At 42.2% G+C, this 20,399-nt stretch overlaps 1 protein-coding gene across 11 annotated transcripts in view; it reads right to left on the bottom strand.

The window, feature by feature from the left end:
• Window positions 1-20,399, bottom strand: part of Tp53bp1 (tumor protein p53 binding protein 1) — an 80,178-nt gene that overhangs the window by 38,546 nt on the left and 21,233 nt on the right. For 6 of the 11 annotated variants that reach the window (XR_011368600.1, XM_070005938.1, XM_070005940.1 and 3 more), the window contains exons 6-12: window positions 18,808-18,963; window positions 17,115-17,244; window positions 13,667-13,833; window positions 11,994-12,126; window positions 10,613-10,707; window positions 4,143-4,351; window positions 1,104-2,427 (exon numbers count right to left, since the gene is read on the bottom strand). Coding sequence is in view for 10 of the 11 variants with exons in the window: in XM_070005938.1 (XP_069862039.1) it covers window positions 1,104-2,427; window positions 4,143-4,351; window positions 10,613-10,707; window positions 11,994-12,126; window positions 13,667-13,833; window positions 17,115-17,244; window positions 18,808-18,963 (2,214 nt within the window). In the remaining variant the exon portion in view is untranslated. The remainder of the gene's footprint in view (window positions 1-1,103; window positions 2,428-4,142; window positions 4,352-10,612; window positions 10,708-11,993; window positions 12,127-13,666; window positions 13,834-17,114; window positions 17,245-18,807; window positions 18,964-20,399) is intronic. The other 5 variants (XM_070005944.1, XM_070005941.1, XM_070005943.1 and 2 more) reach the window with 2 other exon arrangements.

Below are 20,399 nucleotides of genomic sequence, written 5' to 3' on the forward strand. Positions count from 1 at the left end.
AGAGGTTTTTTTTTTAATTACTTTCATCTACTCTCAGCTTCAACAACTCAACTTTATATATATTTTTATGTATTTATATTTATTTATATATTTTTATTTATTTATTTATTTATTTTTTGGTCAGTCATGGGGCTTGAACTCAGTCCCTGCACTCTTCAGCTCAAGGCTATCACTCTACCACTCAGGGACAGTGCCCAACTTCTAAGTTCAAGCCCTAGAAACCAATAATTTAAAAAAAAAAAAAAATACTCCTGTCTTAAATGTAGTGAAAATAGACTATGAAACTAGAATGATTAAGACCTGTTGAACCTGTTTGGGGAAGGGAGAAAAGTAGTAAAGACTGAAAAACTAATGAAATAGGAAATGAGAAGGTAAAGAGGAAGGGGAGATTAATTACTGCCTAGTGTAGTAATATAAACCTGCAACTTTAGCACTTAATAGGCTGAGGCAGGAGGAACACAAGGTTGGCCTGGGCTACAATGCAAGAAAATGTCTCAAAAGAATATTTGCACTTCAAAGAAAGTATGGAAATATAAATGTATGTTGGAACTAGGGAGGGCACTTAGTGGTAGAATGTTTGCCTACTATGTATGAGACCCTGCATTCAATTACCATAGCCACAAATATATCACAGGTATAGAGGTGTGTGTGTAAAATACAGGCACACACAAGGGAAAGGGGAAGACAGGGGAAAAGACAGAGGGGAAGGGAAAGGGAGGGTGACACCGTGGCTCATGCCTATAGTGCTAAACCACTAGAAGGCTGAGATGCAAAGGATCACAGCTTAAAGCCAGTTCGGGCAGAAAAATCCACTAGACTTCAAAACCACAAACAAATAAGTCTGAAAGGCGTAAGAAGAAAAAGGACGATGGATACAATTTCTAAATACTTACACTAACTTCCTAATTCCTGAGTTATAAAGCTAACAAATGACTTATTATATGTAATCCCATGAATAATTACATCCATCATTAAAAAAATACAATCCAAAATCTTAAAATTCCCCAAGTATTAATGGCTATTCATAAGCAAACCGTGCAGCTCCTACCTTCCGTGCCAAATGACAATCTTGTTGGGTACTCAGAATAAGTGTACTCACTCACCACTTGAACTTTCACAGAAGCTTTGTGAGCCACGGTCAGGGGCCTTTTCAAGCTGCTGCTCTGCTACACCTGAGCCTAGCAGCTTGGCATTGGCCACTTTTAAATCTTCTGTTAATGAGTTCTCTGCTTTCTCTGGAGGCTGGGGCTGCTGCAACTCCTGATCAGCTGTGGGAGGTTCATCTTCTTTCACTAAAGGCAAGGGAGGCTGTGGAGAATTTTCTTCTTCAGCTTCCTTTTCTGCAGTCACTGATTTCAAGTCACACTCATATTCCATATTCCTTTCTTCCTGGAGATCTAATCTATTCTCAGCACATGGTTCTATCTCTGGAGCAACATCCTCCCATGACTGGGAATCTGAACATTTCTCTACTCCCTCCAATGGTTCACAAGAAACATCACCTCTTGGAGATGGCTCCTTCACATCTACGATGACAACACTGGAGTCCTCTGAAGTAGCTTCTTCCCAAGCTTCCGGATCCTTATGCACTAATTCTTGGTCAAGTACCGGCAATTTTTGGGGAGAATCAATACTAATCACACTGGTTTCAATTTCCATAGCTTCTGGACATTCTGGTTTGGAGATTTCCTTTTCAAGACACAACGTTTGGGGCTGAGTTTCAGTCAGAGAAAGGTGTAATGGGACACTCCCCAGGTTTTCTTCTTTAGGCCCTTCTCCATGACTTTCACAAGGAGTCTCAGGAATTTCTTCTACCTCAGACCCAGAAGACCCCTCCTCTGGATGGTGGTCTTTAATTTCCATAGCTTCCTCCTGATCCAAAACACTAGAAAGTGCTTCCGATCGAGTAGCTGGAGAAGGAACTGCCTGACTCCCTGAATCACAAGTGAGATCAATACAGACATCCTCTGCTGCGGTCTCTTCTCGGTCTTTACAACCAGCAGCTAATATACTAATATCATCTCTGTTCTCTGTGTCATCTCCTTTTGTTTTGTCATCATTCTGACTCAGTTCTACTTGGCCATCTTGTGCTGGATTCATCAAGATACTATCATTTTCAGCAGGAACAAGCTTAGAACTGAGAACTGGAGACAAGGGTTCAGTATCTTCAATCTGAGTGTTTTCACCATCTTCATCAATCTTAGGAGAATTCAAGCTCTCCATCTTTGGGGACTGACTACACTCACTTGTAGAAAGCATCAATTTGCAAGACTCTCCTGTCAAAGAAAGCCCAAGATCCAGTGTGGAATTCTTTGGTTCCTCTGAAGTTTTAGAACATTCAACAGTCAAAGATGAACTATGCAAATCTCCACCTTTCTTCCCATCATTTGCTTGTTCTTCCAAACTTGGTGATGCAATGAAAATGTCCTAATGAAGAATAAGAAGACAAACTGCCATTTGTCTCTATCATATGTCTTTTATAACTATCTTTAGATTCATCTAAAATTTCTTAATCAATTATTCATGAATTAGAGAACTCTAGGACCATAATGTTAGAAATACAAACCCATAATCACCAGTTTTTCATCCACACAAGTCACTCCTATCTAGTGTAGAACAATTGCATAGGAGAGGGAAGAATTCAGATGGAGGAAAATCAACCACAGAAGATTTTGGAGGGTGGTGTGCGTTAACCTTTGTATATATGTTATCAAAATTCATCAACCTATACACTTAAAACGGCAATTTTATTTTATGCAAATACCTTATTTTTATTTTAATTGTTATTGAAAAGGTCTTGTACAGAGAGGCTACAGTTACATAAGTCAGATAGGGAATATTTCTTTTTGAACAATATCACCTCTCCTTTCCCCACCAAGTTCTTTAGTTCATTTTCAATAGTGCAAGGTGAAGCTTGAGTTCAATGTCAGCCTGAGCAATTTAGCAAATGACTGAAAAATTTGAAATGAAAGCACTCACCTTTCCCTCTGACAGCCATATCTTAGAAGTGTCCATGCTGCTAACCTCAATGAATCATCGCCCCTCCCCGCACTCCTGAACATACCCACCCTTTGGCTCTAGACAAGTAAGCCTGAGGTCAAGGTGACATGTGACAGTGACACTCCTGGTGGACACAAATGTTGTTGAAACTTTGAAACTCCTCAGTCAAAATAAACTGCTGCCGGGCACCGGTGGCTCACGCCTGTAATCCTAGCTACTCAGGAGGCTGAGATCTGAGGATCATGGTTCAAAGCCAGCCCGGGCAGGAAAGTCCGTGAGACTCATCTCCAATAAACCACCAGAAAACCGGAAGTGGCACTGTGGCTCAAGCGGTAGAGCACTTGCCTTGAGCTGAAGAGCACTGGGACAGCACCCAGGCCCAGACCAAAACAAAAAAAGAAAAAGAAAAAAAAAAAAAACACTGCTCTCTCAACCTCCTTCCATCTCACTCCACTTCCATCTGCCATGCCCTGCCTTTTTTTTTCTTAGGGGGGAGGGGGGCCAATCGTGGGGCTTAAACTCTGGGCCTGGGCTCTGTCCCTCAGCTCTTCAGCTCAAGGCTAGCGCTCTACCACTGAGCCACAGCACCACTTCTGGTTTTCTGATGGTTTATTGGAGATATGAGTCTAACAGATTTTCCTGCCCAGGCTGGCTCTGAACATTAATCCTCAGATCTCAGGCCCCTGAGTAGCTAGTATTACAGGTGTTAGCCACAGGTGCCCGGCAATCTGACTAATATTTAAAGAGATCCTAGAGGCAATGGAGCAGGGGGCATTTCCCCTTCAGCCGGGCTTGGGTAGATTTGATTGCCCTTCTCAGGTTTTCCTTCCAAATAAAACCTGTTGGACTGTTGAATTTGTCTTTCTGCTTTTTCTTTTCTTACAGCAATCTTGTGTCAATATAAAATAGAGCTCAGAGGTAAAGAACTTGCCTGGCATGTGCAATCCTGGGTTCAATTCTCATAGTGGGCGGGAAAAAAATCATCCTGATGCTCTCCATACAGAAATAATTAACTAGTTATAGTATATCCATTTAGAAATACTAAACAACTTTGGAAGCATAATATGAAGATGAACCCCAGTATTTAAAAGAAAAACTAAAAGATTAAATGGTTTAAAAGCATACAACAACAAAGTACTCACATGAGAAAACTCAGGCTGAGATGGAATAGAAAGCGACCCAGGAGTGAAGACTGGTGTGCTCTGACACACTGGAGTCGAGGCTTGTGGTGATATTGTAGGCTCAAGTGGGAGAGGAGGGTTTTCTACTTCTACTGGTTCATCAGGATGAGGTTTCTGCTGAAAAGACTCACTTCGTCCTTCAGGTAACACTGACACATCCATAGGTTCATCTTGTTTAAAACAAGAAAAACAAAAAATAATCATGTCTCAATATTATTTATGTTCCAACACCATACAAAACTTTGCATTCAGCTGGAAAGGTGGCTCAGTGGTAGAGTGCTTGCCTCACATGCATGAGGCCCTGGGTTTGATTCCTCAGTACCATATAACAGAAAAAGCCAGAAGTGGCACTGTGACTCAAGTCACAGTGTCACAGTGCCTTCAGCAAAAACAGCTCAGGAACAGGCCCTGAATTCAAGCCCAAGGACCAGCCAAAAAAAAAAAAATTTGGATTCCAAAGAAAATAGTGGCCAAGTAGCCAGGTGCTGGTGGCTCATACTCATTATCCTAGCTACTCAGGAGGCTGAGATATGAGGATCGCAGTTCAAAGCCAGCCCAGGCAAGAAAGTCTGTGAGACACTTATCTCTAATGAACTACTCAGAAAAAAGTGGAAGTAGCACTGCAGCTCAAGTGGTAGAGCACTAGCCTTGAGCAAAAGGAGCTCAGGGACAGCGCCCAGGCCCAGAGTTCAAACCCCTGGACCGGCAAAAAAAAAAAAAAAACAGCAAAGTCAAATGGTGACTTGCCAGGCACCACTGGCTCGTGCATATAATTCTAAATACTCAGGAGACTGAGAACAGAGAACTGTGGTCAAAGCCAGTCCTGTAAGACAATTCTGTAAATTTCCTGGATACGGAAATATGGCTCAAATGGTCAAGCACCAGCTGTATGTGGAAAAAGCCTAGAGAGAGCTCAAAGTCCCTGCATTTAAGCCCCAATGTTAGTCTCCTTCCCACCTCCCAGAAAGATAACTTTCTAGGAAATAATGGAAGACTGGGTCTCACAAATACTTATTTCCCTGGGGTGCTGGCTGGTAAAAATGCTCTTATTTTTAGGTATAAGGTTTTAAAAAAAGAAGTTAAATTAACTTGGCTTCTCTAAGCCTTTCCTAATTATATATGGCTCGTTTTTCACATTTTGTGTAGGAATGCCCAGATTAATGCCATCTGGCTTAACCATCACGTGTATTGCCCTACGCATTAAAAGGCAGTAAACTTGTTTATCACGTGAAGTAAATAGCTACGGATTTATATACTCACTATATCTGTGCTAACAACTGCTAAGTGCAGAGGGACAGATGCCAGTACAAACAGAGCTATGAAGAAAATCTTTCGAAGACAATTACAACTGATTTATCCAAGAATTACTGCCGGGCACCAGTGGCTCACGCCTGTAATCCTAGCTACTCAGGAGGCTGAGATCTGAGGATCGCAGTTCAAAGCCAACCTGGGCAGGAAAGTCCATGAGACTCCTATCTCGACTAAACCACCCAGAAAACCAGAAGTGGTGCTGTGGCTCAAAAGGTAGAGTGCTCCCCTTGAACCCTTGAACTGAAGAGCTCAGAGACAGCACCCACGCTCAGAGTTCCAAGCCCCATGACTAACAAAAAAAAAAGGGGGGGGGAGAATTATGAAGACACTAATCCTAATACAAATTGCTCAGAAGGAAATATACAAACAAAACACAAAACACTCATTTCTCAAAGGCTACTAGGGCCTTCCTCAGAGGCAGCCTCACCAGCTTTTATTTTTTTGGTCATGGGGCTTGAACTCGGCCTAGGCACTGTCCCTCAGCTCTTCAGCTCAAGGCTATCGCTCTACCACTTGAGCCACAGCGTCACTTCTGGCTTTTTCTGTTTACATGCTGCTGAGGAATCGAACCCAGGGCCTCATGCATGCACGGCAAGCACTCTACCACTAAGCTACCTTTCCAGCCCCTCACCAGCTATTTGTTTCATCATCTGTTTCCCCCTCCCCCCCTTACAGCTTGCCCAACCATGCTTTCTCCAGACTACTCATAAACCACTTAGCACTGTTTATAGTTTTTCCCAGGCTCCACTGATGCAACCACTACCCACAGTCCCAAGCTCAAGCCCCTGTTGTGCTTACCTTGCTAATTTAGGATCTGGTGCTAGAAGCTTCTACTATACTACCACAATCAAGATAACTATCTCTGCTTCACCTTTTGACCTTTCTTGCCTTGGCAAAGCACATTTACATGCGATTACCTTAGGCACTACATATATAAATTCTTTATGAAAATAACGTAAGATACATGGGAAAACACAGAAAAGCACACATAATCTCACAGGCTAATGTACATATTAAGTAAATCCAATAAATCTAAAATACAGCTGACAAAGGAAATACAGTATGCTACATGATTTTAAAAAATAGGAATCATACACATCATGCCAAATGCATAAAAATCACTCTGAAAAGCATATCCAAATACTAGTTGTAATCTCATATGGATTGTGGTACCATAGGAGATTCTGCTTCCTTCCCACTTGTCTTCTATATATTTCCAACTTTTCTTTTTTTTTTTTTTTTTTTTGGTGCTGGTACTGGGGCTTGACCCTCAAAAGCATCATATACTTGGGCTTTTCACTTACGGCTGGTACTCCACCATTTGAGCCACACCCTCACTTCTGACATTTTCCAAACTTTCTACAATGAATATTGTTATGTTTATAATCAGGAAAGAACATTTTATTTATTTTTTTTTTTTTGCCCAGAATTCAAGCCTGGGTTTGGGCACTGTCCCTGAGCTCTTTAGCTCAAGGCAAGCACTCTACCCATTGAGCCACAGCGCCATTTCCAGTTTTCTGGTGGTTAATTGAAAATAAAAGTCTCACGGACTTTCCTGCCAGGGCTGGTTTGAACCATGATCCACAGATCACAGCCTCCTGAGTAGCAAGAATTTCAGGCATGAGCCACTGGGACCTGGCAAAAAGAATTTTTAATATGGCTCTTTTTATATGTTTTTAATGTTCACAGCACAGACAAAAGAAACTACTATGAATTAATCTATCTTAATATACATTAACACAGATTTTTGTAGAATGGATTCAGTTTTACTGAATGTGTCACTAATCATGTAATGCTTAGAATATTATTATTCTTTTTAAATACTTACAACAAGGGGGAAAACAATGGAGGGGGTAACAATGCTCAATAGGAAGTGCACTCATTACCTTGCTCATATAACTGTAACCCTCTGTATAGTATCTTTACAATAAAAAATTTAAAAAATAAATAAATACAACTGATTTCAAAAGAAAAACACGTAAATTATAGCAAGAAAAAAAAAGTCAAGATTAAAAATGAAGATACAGCTCATGCCTTAATCCTAGCTACTCAGGAGGTTGAGATCTGAGATCTGAGGCTTGAAATCTCAAGCCAGCCCAGGCAGGAAAGTCATGAGACTCTTATCTCCAATTAACCGCCAGAAAACCAGAAGTGGTGCTGTGGCTCAAAGTGGTAGAGTGCTAGCTTTGAGAGAAAAAGCTCAGGAACAGTGCCCAAGCCCTGAGTTCAAGCCCAAGCAAAAAAAAAAAAAAAAAAAAGTGAGGATATACCCGGGAGCTGGTGGCACACACCAGCAACTCAGGAGTCTGAGATCTGAGGATCTGAGTTCAAAGCCAGTCCCAAGAGGAAAGTCTGTGAGACTTTTATCTCCACCTAACTACCAGAAAACTAGCAGTGGAACTGTGGCTCAAACTGGTAGAGCACTAGCCTTGAGCTTTAAAAGCAGCCCAGGCGGGCTGGGAAGGTGGCTCAGTGGTAGAGCGCTTGCCTTGCATGCCTGAGGCCCTGGGTTCGATTCCTCAACACCACATAAGCAAAAAGCAAAAAGCCAGAAGTGGTGCTGTGGCTCAAGTGGTAGAGCGCTAGCCTTGAGCTGAAGAGCTGAGGGACAGCACCCAGGCCCAGGCTTGGAGTTCAAGCCCCAAAACTGATCAAAAAGAAAAAACTTGAAGATAAATTGTAATATATCTAAATGTTTACCATTCATTTCTATATTTACAGTTCTCAATAGGTCTCAATACAATCTTAATACAAACACAACAGGATGTCATAGGAGGCCACCCCTCCCCACCCCCATATATATCCTAAGTCCCATGGGCAACTGCCTGAATTCAAGTCCTGCCTTCACATCTTACTAGTTATGAAACTTCTATGCCTCCATTTCCTTATCTGTAAGATGGGGAAGCTGGGCGCCAGTGGCTCATGCCTATAATCCTAGCTACTCAGGAGGCTGAGATCTGAGGATCAAGGTTCAAAGCCAGCCCAAGCAGGAAAGTCTGTGAGACTCTTATCTCCAATAAAACCACTAAAAAACTGAAAGTGGCGCTGTGGCTCAAGCGGTAGAGCACTCGCCTTGAGCTGAAGAGCTGAAGAATAGCACCCAAGCCCAGAGTTCAAGCCCCACGGCCGACAAAAAACAAAACAAAACAAAAAAAAAAGGTGGGGAAAGGGATAAAAGTAACACCTACTTCATAGTACTATTGTGAGGATTCAACAGAAAAACAAAGAAACACCTAGAACCAAGGAAAGGGCCCAAAACAGTCTGTCATATAAGAAATACCCAATAACCAGTAATATTATTGGTATTTGAAAAAATAAAAGAAAGGACAAGTGTGGTCATACATGCCTGAAATCTCAACCTTCAGGAAGGCTGAGGCAAGATCATCTTGAATTTAAGGACAGCCTGGACTACACAGAAAGACCCTGTTTCAAAAAAGAAAAAAAAAATGTACAAATGGAAAGAAGAAAATCATGGAATTTATTAGAAAAGCTTTGTAGAAATAAGAACTTAGAGCCGGCCGGGCGCTGGTGGCTCACGCCTGTAATCCTAGCTACTCAGGAGGCTGAGATCTGAGGATCGCGGTTCAAAGCCAGTCCGGGCAAGAAAGGCCGTGAGACTCCTATCTCCAATAAACCACCAGAAAACCGGAAGTGGCGCTGTAGCTCAAGTGGTAGAGCGCTAGCCTTGAGTTGAAGAGCTGAGGGACAGTGCCCAGGCCCAGAGTTCAAGCCCCACGGTTGACAAAAAAAAAAAAAAAAAAAGAATTAAGAACTTAGAAATAGGGCTGGGAAGGTGGCTCGGTGGTAGAGCGCTTGCCTTGCATGCATGAGGCCCTGGGTTCGATTCCTCAGCACCACATAAGCAAAAAGAAAAAGCCGGAAGTGGCGCTGTGGCTCAAGTTTTAGAGCGCTAGTCTTGAGGTGAAGAGCTGAGGGACAGCGCTCAGGCCCAGAGTTCAGGCCCCATGACCGGACCCCAAAAAAAAAAAAAAAAAAGAACTTAGAAATATATGTTGTTTAGATAGGAGAGTAGGTCACATCAAAAGAGGATAAGATATGTTACGTAAGTGTAAAGCAGTTTCTTATGAATAATCACTAAGTGCTTAAGGAAAAAAAGTGAGTAAATTTTCTTCCAAGTGCTCCTAGCCACTCAGTAGCCATAACTGTTTTGATAAACACATGACCCATAAAGAAAACAAAAACACAATGCTGTGTTTAATTATAACCCCTTGGTGCAATTAAAGATAATAAAAATATAATTAAAAAAAAAAAAGCAAGTGCCAGTGTCTCACAGCTATAATCCTAGCTACTCAGGAAGGTGAAATCTGAGGATTGTGATTCAAAGTCAGCAAGCACAAACGTCCATGGAACTATCTCCAGTTAACTACCAAAAGCTCAGAAAGAGCACCAAGTTCCAGTACCAATACATACACACACAAAGTTGGTTCTCTCACCAGAAACATGCTAGCATGTTACTGGTAAACACTAGGCCATTAGTAACAAATCCATTTCTTCTCCATACTAGGGACTAGAGCCAGGTGCTGGTGGCTCACACCTATAATCCTAGGAACTCAGGAGACTGAGATCTGAGGATCGAAGTTCAAAGCCAGCCCATGCAGCAAATTTCATGAGACTCCTATCTCCAATAAACCACCAGAAAACCTGAAGTGGTGCTGTGGCTCAAGTGGTAAAGCAGTAGCCTTGAGCTGAAGAGCTGAGGGACAGCGCCCAGGCCCAGAGTTCAAGCCCCACAACCAACAACAACAAAAAAATGGGGACTAGTGGTGTGGCTCAAATAATACAGCACCTGCCTAGCAAGCATGAAGTCCTGATTTCAAGTCACAGTACCATCAAAATAATAATAATAATCAAAGATTTCCCTTCAAAGTCTTTGTAAAAACTAGGTTAACAGTACAAAACTTTCAAAAGAACCCATGCTAGAGCATAGACCTGAGGAGAGGACTTTACACTAGGCCATATCCCTGAAGGCTGCAGATCTGTGTCCTAACAAACAATGTAAGGCTGTGTTTCCAAGTACAAAGAAATAAGACATTTGCAAGGCAGAAGAAACACTGCTCCCCTTTGAATCTGAGATCACCAGACATATTAAAAGAGCTCACCTTTTCTCCCTTCTTGCTCTGTAGGACTGCTAGGAACGATCAAAGGGGTAGGTCGGAAAACATCGGGGGAAGGAGCAACAAGATCTGATGAATTCCTTCACATGAAGAGAGAACCACAAGTTATTTTACCACAGCTAGCTTCTATATATGCTTTTACTTTTAATAGCAAAAATATTTAAGTCTTTCAGATAAATACTTAAAAGTGTTTCTCCCAAACAGCAATCTGAGACTGGCAGAAGAATCACTAAGTAGTTCCCACACCAGACATTACTAAAATAGGAATTTCTTTTTAAAAAAGGGAAAAGTGAATGACTAGACATAGGACATCATGACTGATTAGAATGAGTAGTGCTAGAAAATAAACTGATTTGCAGATTTAAGACATAAAAAAAAATTTACTCCTGTTTTTGCATAATGGGAAAATCATGCACATTTTTAGATAAAGGCAAACCCCTCTTTGCTCTGACAGCATTAAAGAAACCCAACTACAGTCCACTATAGCAGTCTATGTTCTCCATCCAATACCACTGAATAGAAAGAAACACTAGTGAAATGGAAGAGCAGAATGCGTGGGGGGAGGGAGGTTGGTATTGGTATGTGTGTTATGTGTGCGTGCATGGGCTTATCAGTCCAACCTTTTGCTAGTCCTAGAACATGAACTCAGGGCCTGGGTGCTATCCCTGAGCTTGTTATCTCAAGGCTAGCACTCTACTTGAGCCATACCTCCACTTCTGGCTTTTTTTGGTGCTTAATTAGAGGTAAGATTCTCACGGACTTTCCTGGACTAGTTTCAAACTGTGATCCTCAGATCTCAGCCTTCTGAATAGCTAGGATTATACTCAGTAGAATGCTTGTTGATGTATATTTCCTTTTTTTTTTTTTTTTTGGTGGATTGCAGAGCTAGAACTCAAGGCCTGGACACTGTCCCTGAGCTTTTTTTGCTCAAGGCTAGGCTCTACCACTTGAACCACAATGGCACTTCCAGTTTTCTGGTGGTTAACGGGAGGTAAGAGTCTCATGGACCTTCCTGCCCAGGCTGGCTTTGAACTTGATTCTCAGATCTGAGCCCCTGAGTAGCTAGGGTTATAGGTGTGAGTCACCAGCACCCGGCTCAACATTTCTAATAACCTGGGATTTTCTTCCCTACTTCAAACCTTGGGAACTACTGAAAAGACTATTACCAAATATGAAAATATACTTCTATGAGCCTTTACCAGTTCCATTATATTCTAACCCTCAAAGTTGTAGAGCCTACATACTACCCTTTTGGCTTTATCAAAACCTTCTAATCTAGCAGATAACTTGAACTCTTCTAACCTCTACCTGTCCCTAAAAGAGTCAGGCATGTCGCTTTCACGTGAGCTATTTGAGGTTTACTTACGTGGAAAGACTCTCCTGAACAATGGAGGACCTCTGACCAGAGAGCTGCAGGAGGTGCAGAGTGGTGGCAGGTGTGGAAGCCAGAGAACATCCAGCTTCCTCTCTTGAAGGAGTAGAGCAACCATCAGAAGCTACTAAGGAGGGAAAAAAAGAGGTATTCTGGTTGTATTTACTTCTTGTATTCACAATACTGGCTTCTCAAAAAGATAAACAGTATGGCAAAAAGAGTATTCTCTTTATTTTCAACCATATTTCAGAAGATCAGAAATTATTTTCTAATTATTCTACAGTAATGGAATGATATAATGGGACTCTTCACTGGATGTTAACCCCCCCAAAAGTATGGGTTTCTTTAATAAAGAACTGATGAAAAAAAAGTTCACTAGACCTTTCTGTCACAATCTAAACTTGGAGAGGAAAAGCCAGACAGAATCCTTATACCTCTGCTTGGCTGCTCTTCTTTCTTGTGATGCTTCTATTATAAAACAGCAAGCGAGCCTTTTATTCCAAGGTCTACCTAAGGTGAAGTAAAGCTCATGCCATGATGCAGATGGGAGGAGTCAAAACAATGCGCATGACACCTGATGATACGAATGCAGTAATTTTCATAATTAGAACTGGGGCCTCCTCGAAGGAGACAGAAAATACTAATGCACTAATAATACAGGAGCAGCCATTACTTACATTATGAAGTTACCTACTGCTCCCTTCTTAGCAAGTTATCAACTATATTCATCTTAAGAGTAAAGATTTCTTAGATACAACTGTATAGCTTTAGTGAGAGAAAAAAAAAAGGTTTCTTTTATGTCTTACAGAGCAACCTATATAATTCAACAGTACAGAAATACGGCCTTCCTCCTCTTCATAATCAGCACATTGGATTGAATCTTTCTTTGCTCTCTGAAGTTGCAGAACAGGAGAGCTGGAGAACTTAAGAAAGTGTACAACAAATACTATTCTATTCTACATTATATTGCCCTTTCTGATAGACCTCAACCTCCTTATTGTGGTAAACTAATGAATTAGGTAAGTAGACTGCTATACCTGCATATATGAAAACACTTGAGATTTATCATATTTAAGATTTGAAGACTACTAGATGTAGTAGCTCATGCCAATAATCCCAGGTAAAATAATCTCACAAAAGTAGGCAAGATTCCATCTCAATAAAATAAACCAGGTGTAGTAGTACATCCTGTCACCCCAGCTAGGAGGCACAGGAAGGAGATTAACAGTCCAAGCCCAGCCTTAAGTAAAAGGTAGGACTCTATCTGAAAAAGACTAGAGATGTGGGCTCAAGTGGCAGATTACTTGCCTAGTAAACACAAGGCACTGAGTTTAATTCTCAGTGTCACCAAAAAACTTCAGTAATATACATGAATGCATGGTAACAGGTGAAACAGCTACTCCTGTCCATAATACAAATGCCAAATTACCTTACTGGCTACTATTCTTCTATATTTCAATTTCCAAGAGAAAATTACATTAAAATGTTAAATAGCAATCATTCCACAAGTCCTTTTCAATGAACAGCTAGAAAAGCATTTTTGTTCCGTATCACAAATAAGTGTGCATATCTCTGAAGTGATTACCAACTGAAGCAGTAGTCTTAGAATTAAAACAAGGAAGGATCTTTGAGGAAGAAGAACCACAACAACTCATCATTCTTTATACCTGTTTTATTGCTCTGGTCAAATAAGTCTTCCTGAGTTGACAAAATCTCAGGCTCTGGTGACTTCTGAATCTGCAGTCCACTTGGTAGAAGTTCTTGGGCAGGTGTATGTTCTTTTGTTTCTATAGCAGCAAGGGACACTTGAGGACTAGAAGGCATGTCTTCTGGTCTAAAAAATTTGTATAACCAAGAGAAAAGAAAAGGCTAAGTGTAAATGCTTTCAACGTGTGTGTGTGTCTCTCTCTTGAACTCAGGACTTGGGAGCTGTTCCGCGCGTGTGCGTGTGTGTGTGTGTGTGTGTGTCTATGTCTCTCTCTCTCTCTCTCTCTCTCTCTCTCTCTCTCTCTCTCTCTCTCTCTCTCTCTCTCTCTCTCTCTTGAACTCAGGACTTGGGAGCTGTCCTGCAGGCTGGCTTTCCTGCTCTGTCTGGCTTCAAATCAAAATTCCTTGATCTCAGCCTTCTGAGTAGCTAGTATTGCAAGCATGGAACACTGGCACCAGCTGGTTTTGATTTTTTAACAAAAAAGCTTTTTCTATTTTGTGCATTTTTAATACATTCAAACACCCTAGCAACTACAATGTAAAGAATATCTACTAAAAGTCCTCAGTGCATTTCAAAGCCTATCTCAGTTTGTCAGAGAGCCATACTTCTCTTCAACTTTGCTCACTGCTTTGCTGAATGCATTTCAAGATTGCTGATGAGTGATTTAGGAATTTCTGGTACAAAAACTGTTATCCAGACTTGCAGGAAGGATTGTGAACTGAGTATCAGAGACTCATATTTGTAATCCTGGCTACTGAAGAAGCGAACATCTGAGGTTTACAGTTCAAATCCAGCCAGGACAGAAAGCCCAAAAGACTCAATCTGCCAGGTGACAGTGACTCATGCCTCTAATCCTAGCTACTCAGGAGGTTGAGATCTGGAGATCTAAGGATCAAAGCAAGCCCAGGCAGGAAAGTCCATGAGACTCTTATCTCCAATTAACCGCCAGAAAAACCAGAAGTGGCACTGTGGCTCAAGAGGTAGAGCAGTAGCCTTAAGCTGAAAACCTGAGAGACAGCGCCCAGGCCCAGAGTTCAAGACCCACGACCAACCAAAAAAAAAAAAAAAAAAAAATCAATTAACCTGCAAAAGAGATGAACTGGAGGTGTGGCTTAGGTGGCTGAATGGCAGTGTAAAGCACACATTTCTAACCACTCCTGGAGATTCTCACCTATTCTATCACTCTCCAGGATTGCAAAGCTAACTGGAAGGAGAACTTCCTCAAGAAAAGTCTTTTCCAAAAAGCGAACCACCGGGCTGGGAAGGTGGCTCAGTGGTAGAGCGCTTGCCTTGCATGCATGAGGCCCTGGATTTGATTCCTTACCACCCCATAAGCAGAAAAAGCCGAAAGTGGGGCTGGGAAGGTGGCTCAGTGATAGAGCGCTTGCCTTGCATGCCTGAGGCTGAGTTCGATTCCTCAGCACCACATAAGCAAAAAAGAAAAAAAAGCCACAAGTGGTGCTGTGGCTCAAGTGGTAGAGCGCTAGCCTTGAGCTGAAGAGCTGAGGGACAGTGCCCAAGCCCAGAGTTCAGGCCCCACTACCGGACCCCCAAAAAAGAAAAAGCCGAAAGTGGAGCTATGGCTCAAGTGGTAAAGCGCCAACCTTGAGCTGAAGAGCTGAGGGACAGCACGTAGGCCCAGAGTTCAGGCCCATGACCAACCAAAAAATAAATAAATAAATAAAAGCAAGCCACTGTTACATATCTTACAGTAGAAGGACAACTTTGTTTTTGTCGGTCGTGGGGCTTGAACTCTGGGCTTGAACACTGTCCCTCAGCTCTTCAGTTTAAGGCTACTGCTCTACCACTTGAGCCACAGCGCCACTTTTTGGTGGCTAATTGGAGATAAGAGTCTCACAGACCTTCCTGCCCGGCTAGCTTTAAACCATGATCCTCAGATCTCAGCCTCCTGAGTAGCTAGGATTATAGATGTGAGCCACTGGCGCCCAGCTTAGAAGGACAACAGTTAATGACATTTACCTTTGTTCATTTACCTCACTCCCCACTTTTTTTTAAAGAAAATAGTGATTAGCCGGGCGCTGGTGGCTCACGCCTGTAACCCTAGCTACTCAGGAGGCTGAGATCTGAGGATCGCGGTTCAAAGCCAGCCCGGGCGGGAGAGACCGTGAGACTCCTATCTCCAATAAACCACCAGAAAACCGGAAGTGGCGCTGTAGCTCAAGTGGTAGAGCGCTCACCTTGAGCTGAAGAACTGAGGGACAGTGCCCAGGCCCAGAGTTCAAGCCCCACGACCGACAAAAAAAAAAAAAAAAAAAAGAAAATAGTGATTATTTTTTCATCCCTCAAATAGGAAGTATCAGTTTTTCTCTGAGATCCAAAGTTGGGCTGCTGGCCACAGGCAGTGTAGTTTGGATACAATAATCACCACAGATTAGAGCAAAAGTTATTTCCCAATTCCCACCAAGTTGAGAGCTTAAAATATCCGGGGAAATCCCTACAATTACCTATATCAGAAACTACCAGATACACAAAACTCAAGAATTCTAAGTAATCTAAATGCTCAAGTACAGAAACAATTGGTTTTTCAAATATAATATTCATGTCAGACACCAATTGCTAACACCTGTAATCCTAGCTACTCAGGAGGCTAAGATCTGATGATCACGGTTCAAAGCCAGCCCGGGCAGAAAAGTCTTAGAGACTCTTACCTCCAATTAACCACTAGAAAACCGGCTCATGCGGTAGAACGCTCACCTTGAGCTGAAGAGCACAGGGACAGCGCCCCAGCCCAGAGTTCAAACCCACAACCAGATCAAAAAAATATATATATATATGTATATATATATATACACATATACATAAATATGTATATATATACACACATATACATAAATATGTATATATATATATATATATATATATATATGTTTACAACATCAGTCTAAAAATGCCTGAAGAGAGATAGTGCCTCTTCAGCCAAAGATTACAGAGGAGTTACAACCAAAGTTTAAGTCATGCTTACAGTAGCAATAAATCAACTTTGTCACAAAGTGAGGATACAATAATACTGTATAAATAGCCACTGTTTATAAATGATCAAGAGTTTCTATTGGACCAGGAATATGCCAAATACAAAGGGAGGAAGGGATTTCTAAAACTGTTTTCACCTTGCAAAATAAAACTAATACAGAGGTTAGGAAGGTGGCTCAGTGGTAGAGTGTTTGCCTCGCATGCATGAGGCCCTGGTTCCAATTCCTCAACACCACATAAGCAGAAAAAAACGGAAGTAGCACTGAGGCTCAAGTGGTAGAGCGCTAGCCTTGAGCTAAACAGCTGAGGGACAGCGCCTAGGCCCAGTGTTCAAGCCCCACAACCAGAAAAAAAAAAAAAATAGTACAAACCCTTAACAAAACATATAGACACTTTTTAGAAAGAACCAGATTTACCTGGCAGGTGGTGAATCGTGCTCTTCGAGCGCATACACACTTTTACTAGGCTGTGGAATCACAAGGATGTCTTTGCTGGGCTGCTCTGACACGGCAATCTCTTCCCTAGACTGTTCTTCAAGTTTAACTGCTTGAAATTTCCAAAGAAGACAAAAAAGAGAGATTTAGCTTTTCAAAGTACTAGAAGCAGTCCTCAATGAGCCTTAAAAGGCAAAGATTTTAGTAGAAATAAGATTAGTTTAAAACCCGATGCTGGGGCTGGGAAGGTAGCTCAGTGGTAGAGTGCTTGCCTTCCATGCCTGAGGCCCTGGGTTTGATTCCTCAGCACCACATAAGCAAAAAAGAAAAAAGCCGGAAGTGGCGCAGTGGCTCAAGTGGTAGAGCGCTAGCCTTGAGCTGAAGAGCTGAGGGACAGCACCCAGGCCCAGAGTTCAGGCCCCACAACCAAACCCAAAAATAAATAAAATAAAATAAAACCGGATGCTGTTGGCTCACGCCTGTAATCCAACCTAGTCAGGAGGCTGAAATTTGAGGATCGTGGTTCAAAGACAGTCCAGGCAGTAAAGTCCGAAAGAATCTTTTTTTTTTTTTTTTTTTTTGTCGGTCATGGGGCTTGAACTCTGGGCCTGGGCGCTGTCTCTCAGCTCTTCAGCTCAAGGCAAACGTCTACACTTGAGCCACAGCGCCACTTCTGGTTTCCTAGTGGTTTATTGGAGATAGGAGTCTCACGGTCTTTCCTGCCCGGGCTGGCTTTGAACTGCAATCCTCAGATCTCAGCCGCCTGAGTAGCTAGGATTACAGGCATGAGCCACTGGCACCGGTGACCGGAAGAATCTTAACTTCAATTAACTACCAAAGAACTGAAAGTTAGCACTGTGGCTCAAGTGATAAGAGTAATAGCCTTTAGCAAAGGAGTTCAGGGACAGTGGCCAGGGCCTGAGTTCAGGCCCCATGAGGGACAAAAAAATACTACAGATGCAATTCTCAAGAGGAAAGTGCCCAATAACCTTACAGAAAACTTTAATCCATAACTTACCAATTAACAAGTATTTACCAGCCAATTTATCTATTTAACCTATAACTTGAATACCTACAAAAATTATCAAAGAAAAAAACTAGTTCACCCAGGAGCCAGTGGCCTACATCTATAATCCTAGCTACTCAGGAGCTGAGATCTGAGGATCACAGTTTGAAGCCAGCCTGGCAGTAAAGTCTATGAGATTCTTACCTCCAATAAACTACTCAGAAAAAGCCACAAGTGGTTCTGTGGCTCAAGTGGTAAAAGCACTAGCCTTGAGCACAAAGAGGCTCAGGAACAGTGCCCAGGGCCCTGAGTTCAAGCCCTAGGGCAGGCAAAAAAAAAAAAAACAAAAAAAAAAAAAAAAAAAAACTACTTCTATGAGGGAAAGAAACCAACTTATAACCAATTCCAAATTTAAGAAAACTGGTTTAGCCAGCCACCGCTGGCTCATGCCTGAAATCCTAGCTACTCAGGAGTCTGATATCAGAGAATCGAGGTTCAAAGCCAGCCCACAGGAAAAACTGAGACTCTTATCTCCAAAGTTAACCACACCAAAACCGGAAGTGGCACTGTGACCCAAAGTGGTAACCTTGAGCAAAAAGAACTCAGGGACAGGGTCTAGGCCCTGGGTTCAAACCCCACAACTGACAAAAAAGAAAACATGTTTCATACCATCATTTGCATCCACTTCAGACAGCATGTGGCCAGAGTTGGTAGTGATTGGCTGAAGATGCTCTTGGACTATTTCATATGGGACGGTCTGTTCCTCAACATCCTGACTCTGGGAGAGTTCCAGAACCCCAAAGCCCATCTGTGATGAAGCAGAATCTAGAAGCAATATTCCAAAAAATCTGGTATCAAAACTGCTGTCCCGGGGCTGGGAATGTGACTTAGTGGTAGAGTGCTTGACTAGCATGCATGAAGCCCTGGGTTCCTCAGTACCATATAAACAGAAAAGGCCAGAAGTGGCACTCTGGCTCAAGTGGTAGAGGACTCTCCTTGAGCAAAAAGAAGTTCAGGGACAGTGCCCAGGTCCAGTGTTCAAACCCCAAAACCCCAAAAAAAAAAAAAAAAAACTGCTGTCCCTACTAGGCTCATACTTATATTTCTAACTACTCAAGAGGCTGAGATCTGAAAACTGTGGTCCAAAGACAGCCCAGGCAGAAAAATATATAAGATTATTATCTCCAATTAACCACCAAAAAGCTGGAAGTAGAGTGGTGGCTCAAATGTTAGAGCATCACCTTGAGCAGAAAATCCAAGTGAGGGGGGCTAGGAAGGTGGCTCAGTGGTAGAACGTTTGCCTTGCATACCTGAGGCCCTCAGCACCACATAAGCAAAAAGAAAAAAGCTGGAAGTGGCGCTGGGCTCTAGTGGCAGAGCGTTGGCCTTGAGCTGAAGAGCTGAGGGACAATGCCCAGGCCCAGAGTTCAAGCGCCATGACCGGACCAAAAAAAAAAAAAAAACAAAGAAAATCCAAGTGAGAACATAAGGCCTTGAGTTCAGAGCCCTCCCCCACAAAAAAAAAAAAAAAAAAAAAAAAAAAAAGAAGCTGGGTACTGGTGGCTCACACCTGTAATCCTAGCTACTCAGCAGGCAGAAATCTGAGAATCACAGTTCAAAGCCAGCCCAGGCAGCAAAGTCTGTAAGATTCTTATCTCCAATTAACCATCAAAAAGCCAGAAGTGCAGCAGTGGCTCAAGCAGTAGAGCACTAGCCTTGAGGAAGAAAGCACAGGGATAGCACCCAGGACCTGCATTCAAGACCAAGGAAACACACACACACACACACACACACACACACACACACACACACACACACACACACACACACACACACACACACACACACACACACACACACACACACACACACACACACACACACACACACACACACACACACACACACACACACACACACACACACACACACCCTGTTGTCCCTTACCAATAAGATCATGTTAAATTTTCACATCCTATCAAAGTTGTATCCACAATACTTTTCAAAAAAAAAAAAAAGGAATAAGAGGTGAGGATGTAGCACAGCAGGAGGTCTCTTGCCTAGCACACACGAGATACTAAGCTTGAACTTTTTTTATTTTTATTTTTTTTTGCCAGTCGTAGAGCTTGAACTCAGGGCCTGGGCACTGTCTCTGAGCTTTTTTTTTTTTTTTTTTTTGCCAGTCATGGGGCCTGAGCTCTGGGTATGGGTGCTGTCCCTCAGCTCTTCAGTTCAAGGCTAGCACTCTACCACTTGAGCCA

The sequence above is a fragment of the Dipodomys merriami genome, unplaced genomic scaffold (genome assembly GCF_024711535.1).
Source record: "Dipodomys merriami isolate MVZ:Mamm:240054 unplaced genomic scaffold, mDipMer1.0.p SCAF_69, whole genome shotgun sequence".
NCBI lineage: Eukaryota > Metazoa > Chordata > Mammalia > Rodentia > Heteromyidae > Dipodomys > Dipodomys merriami.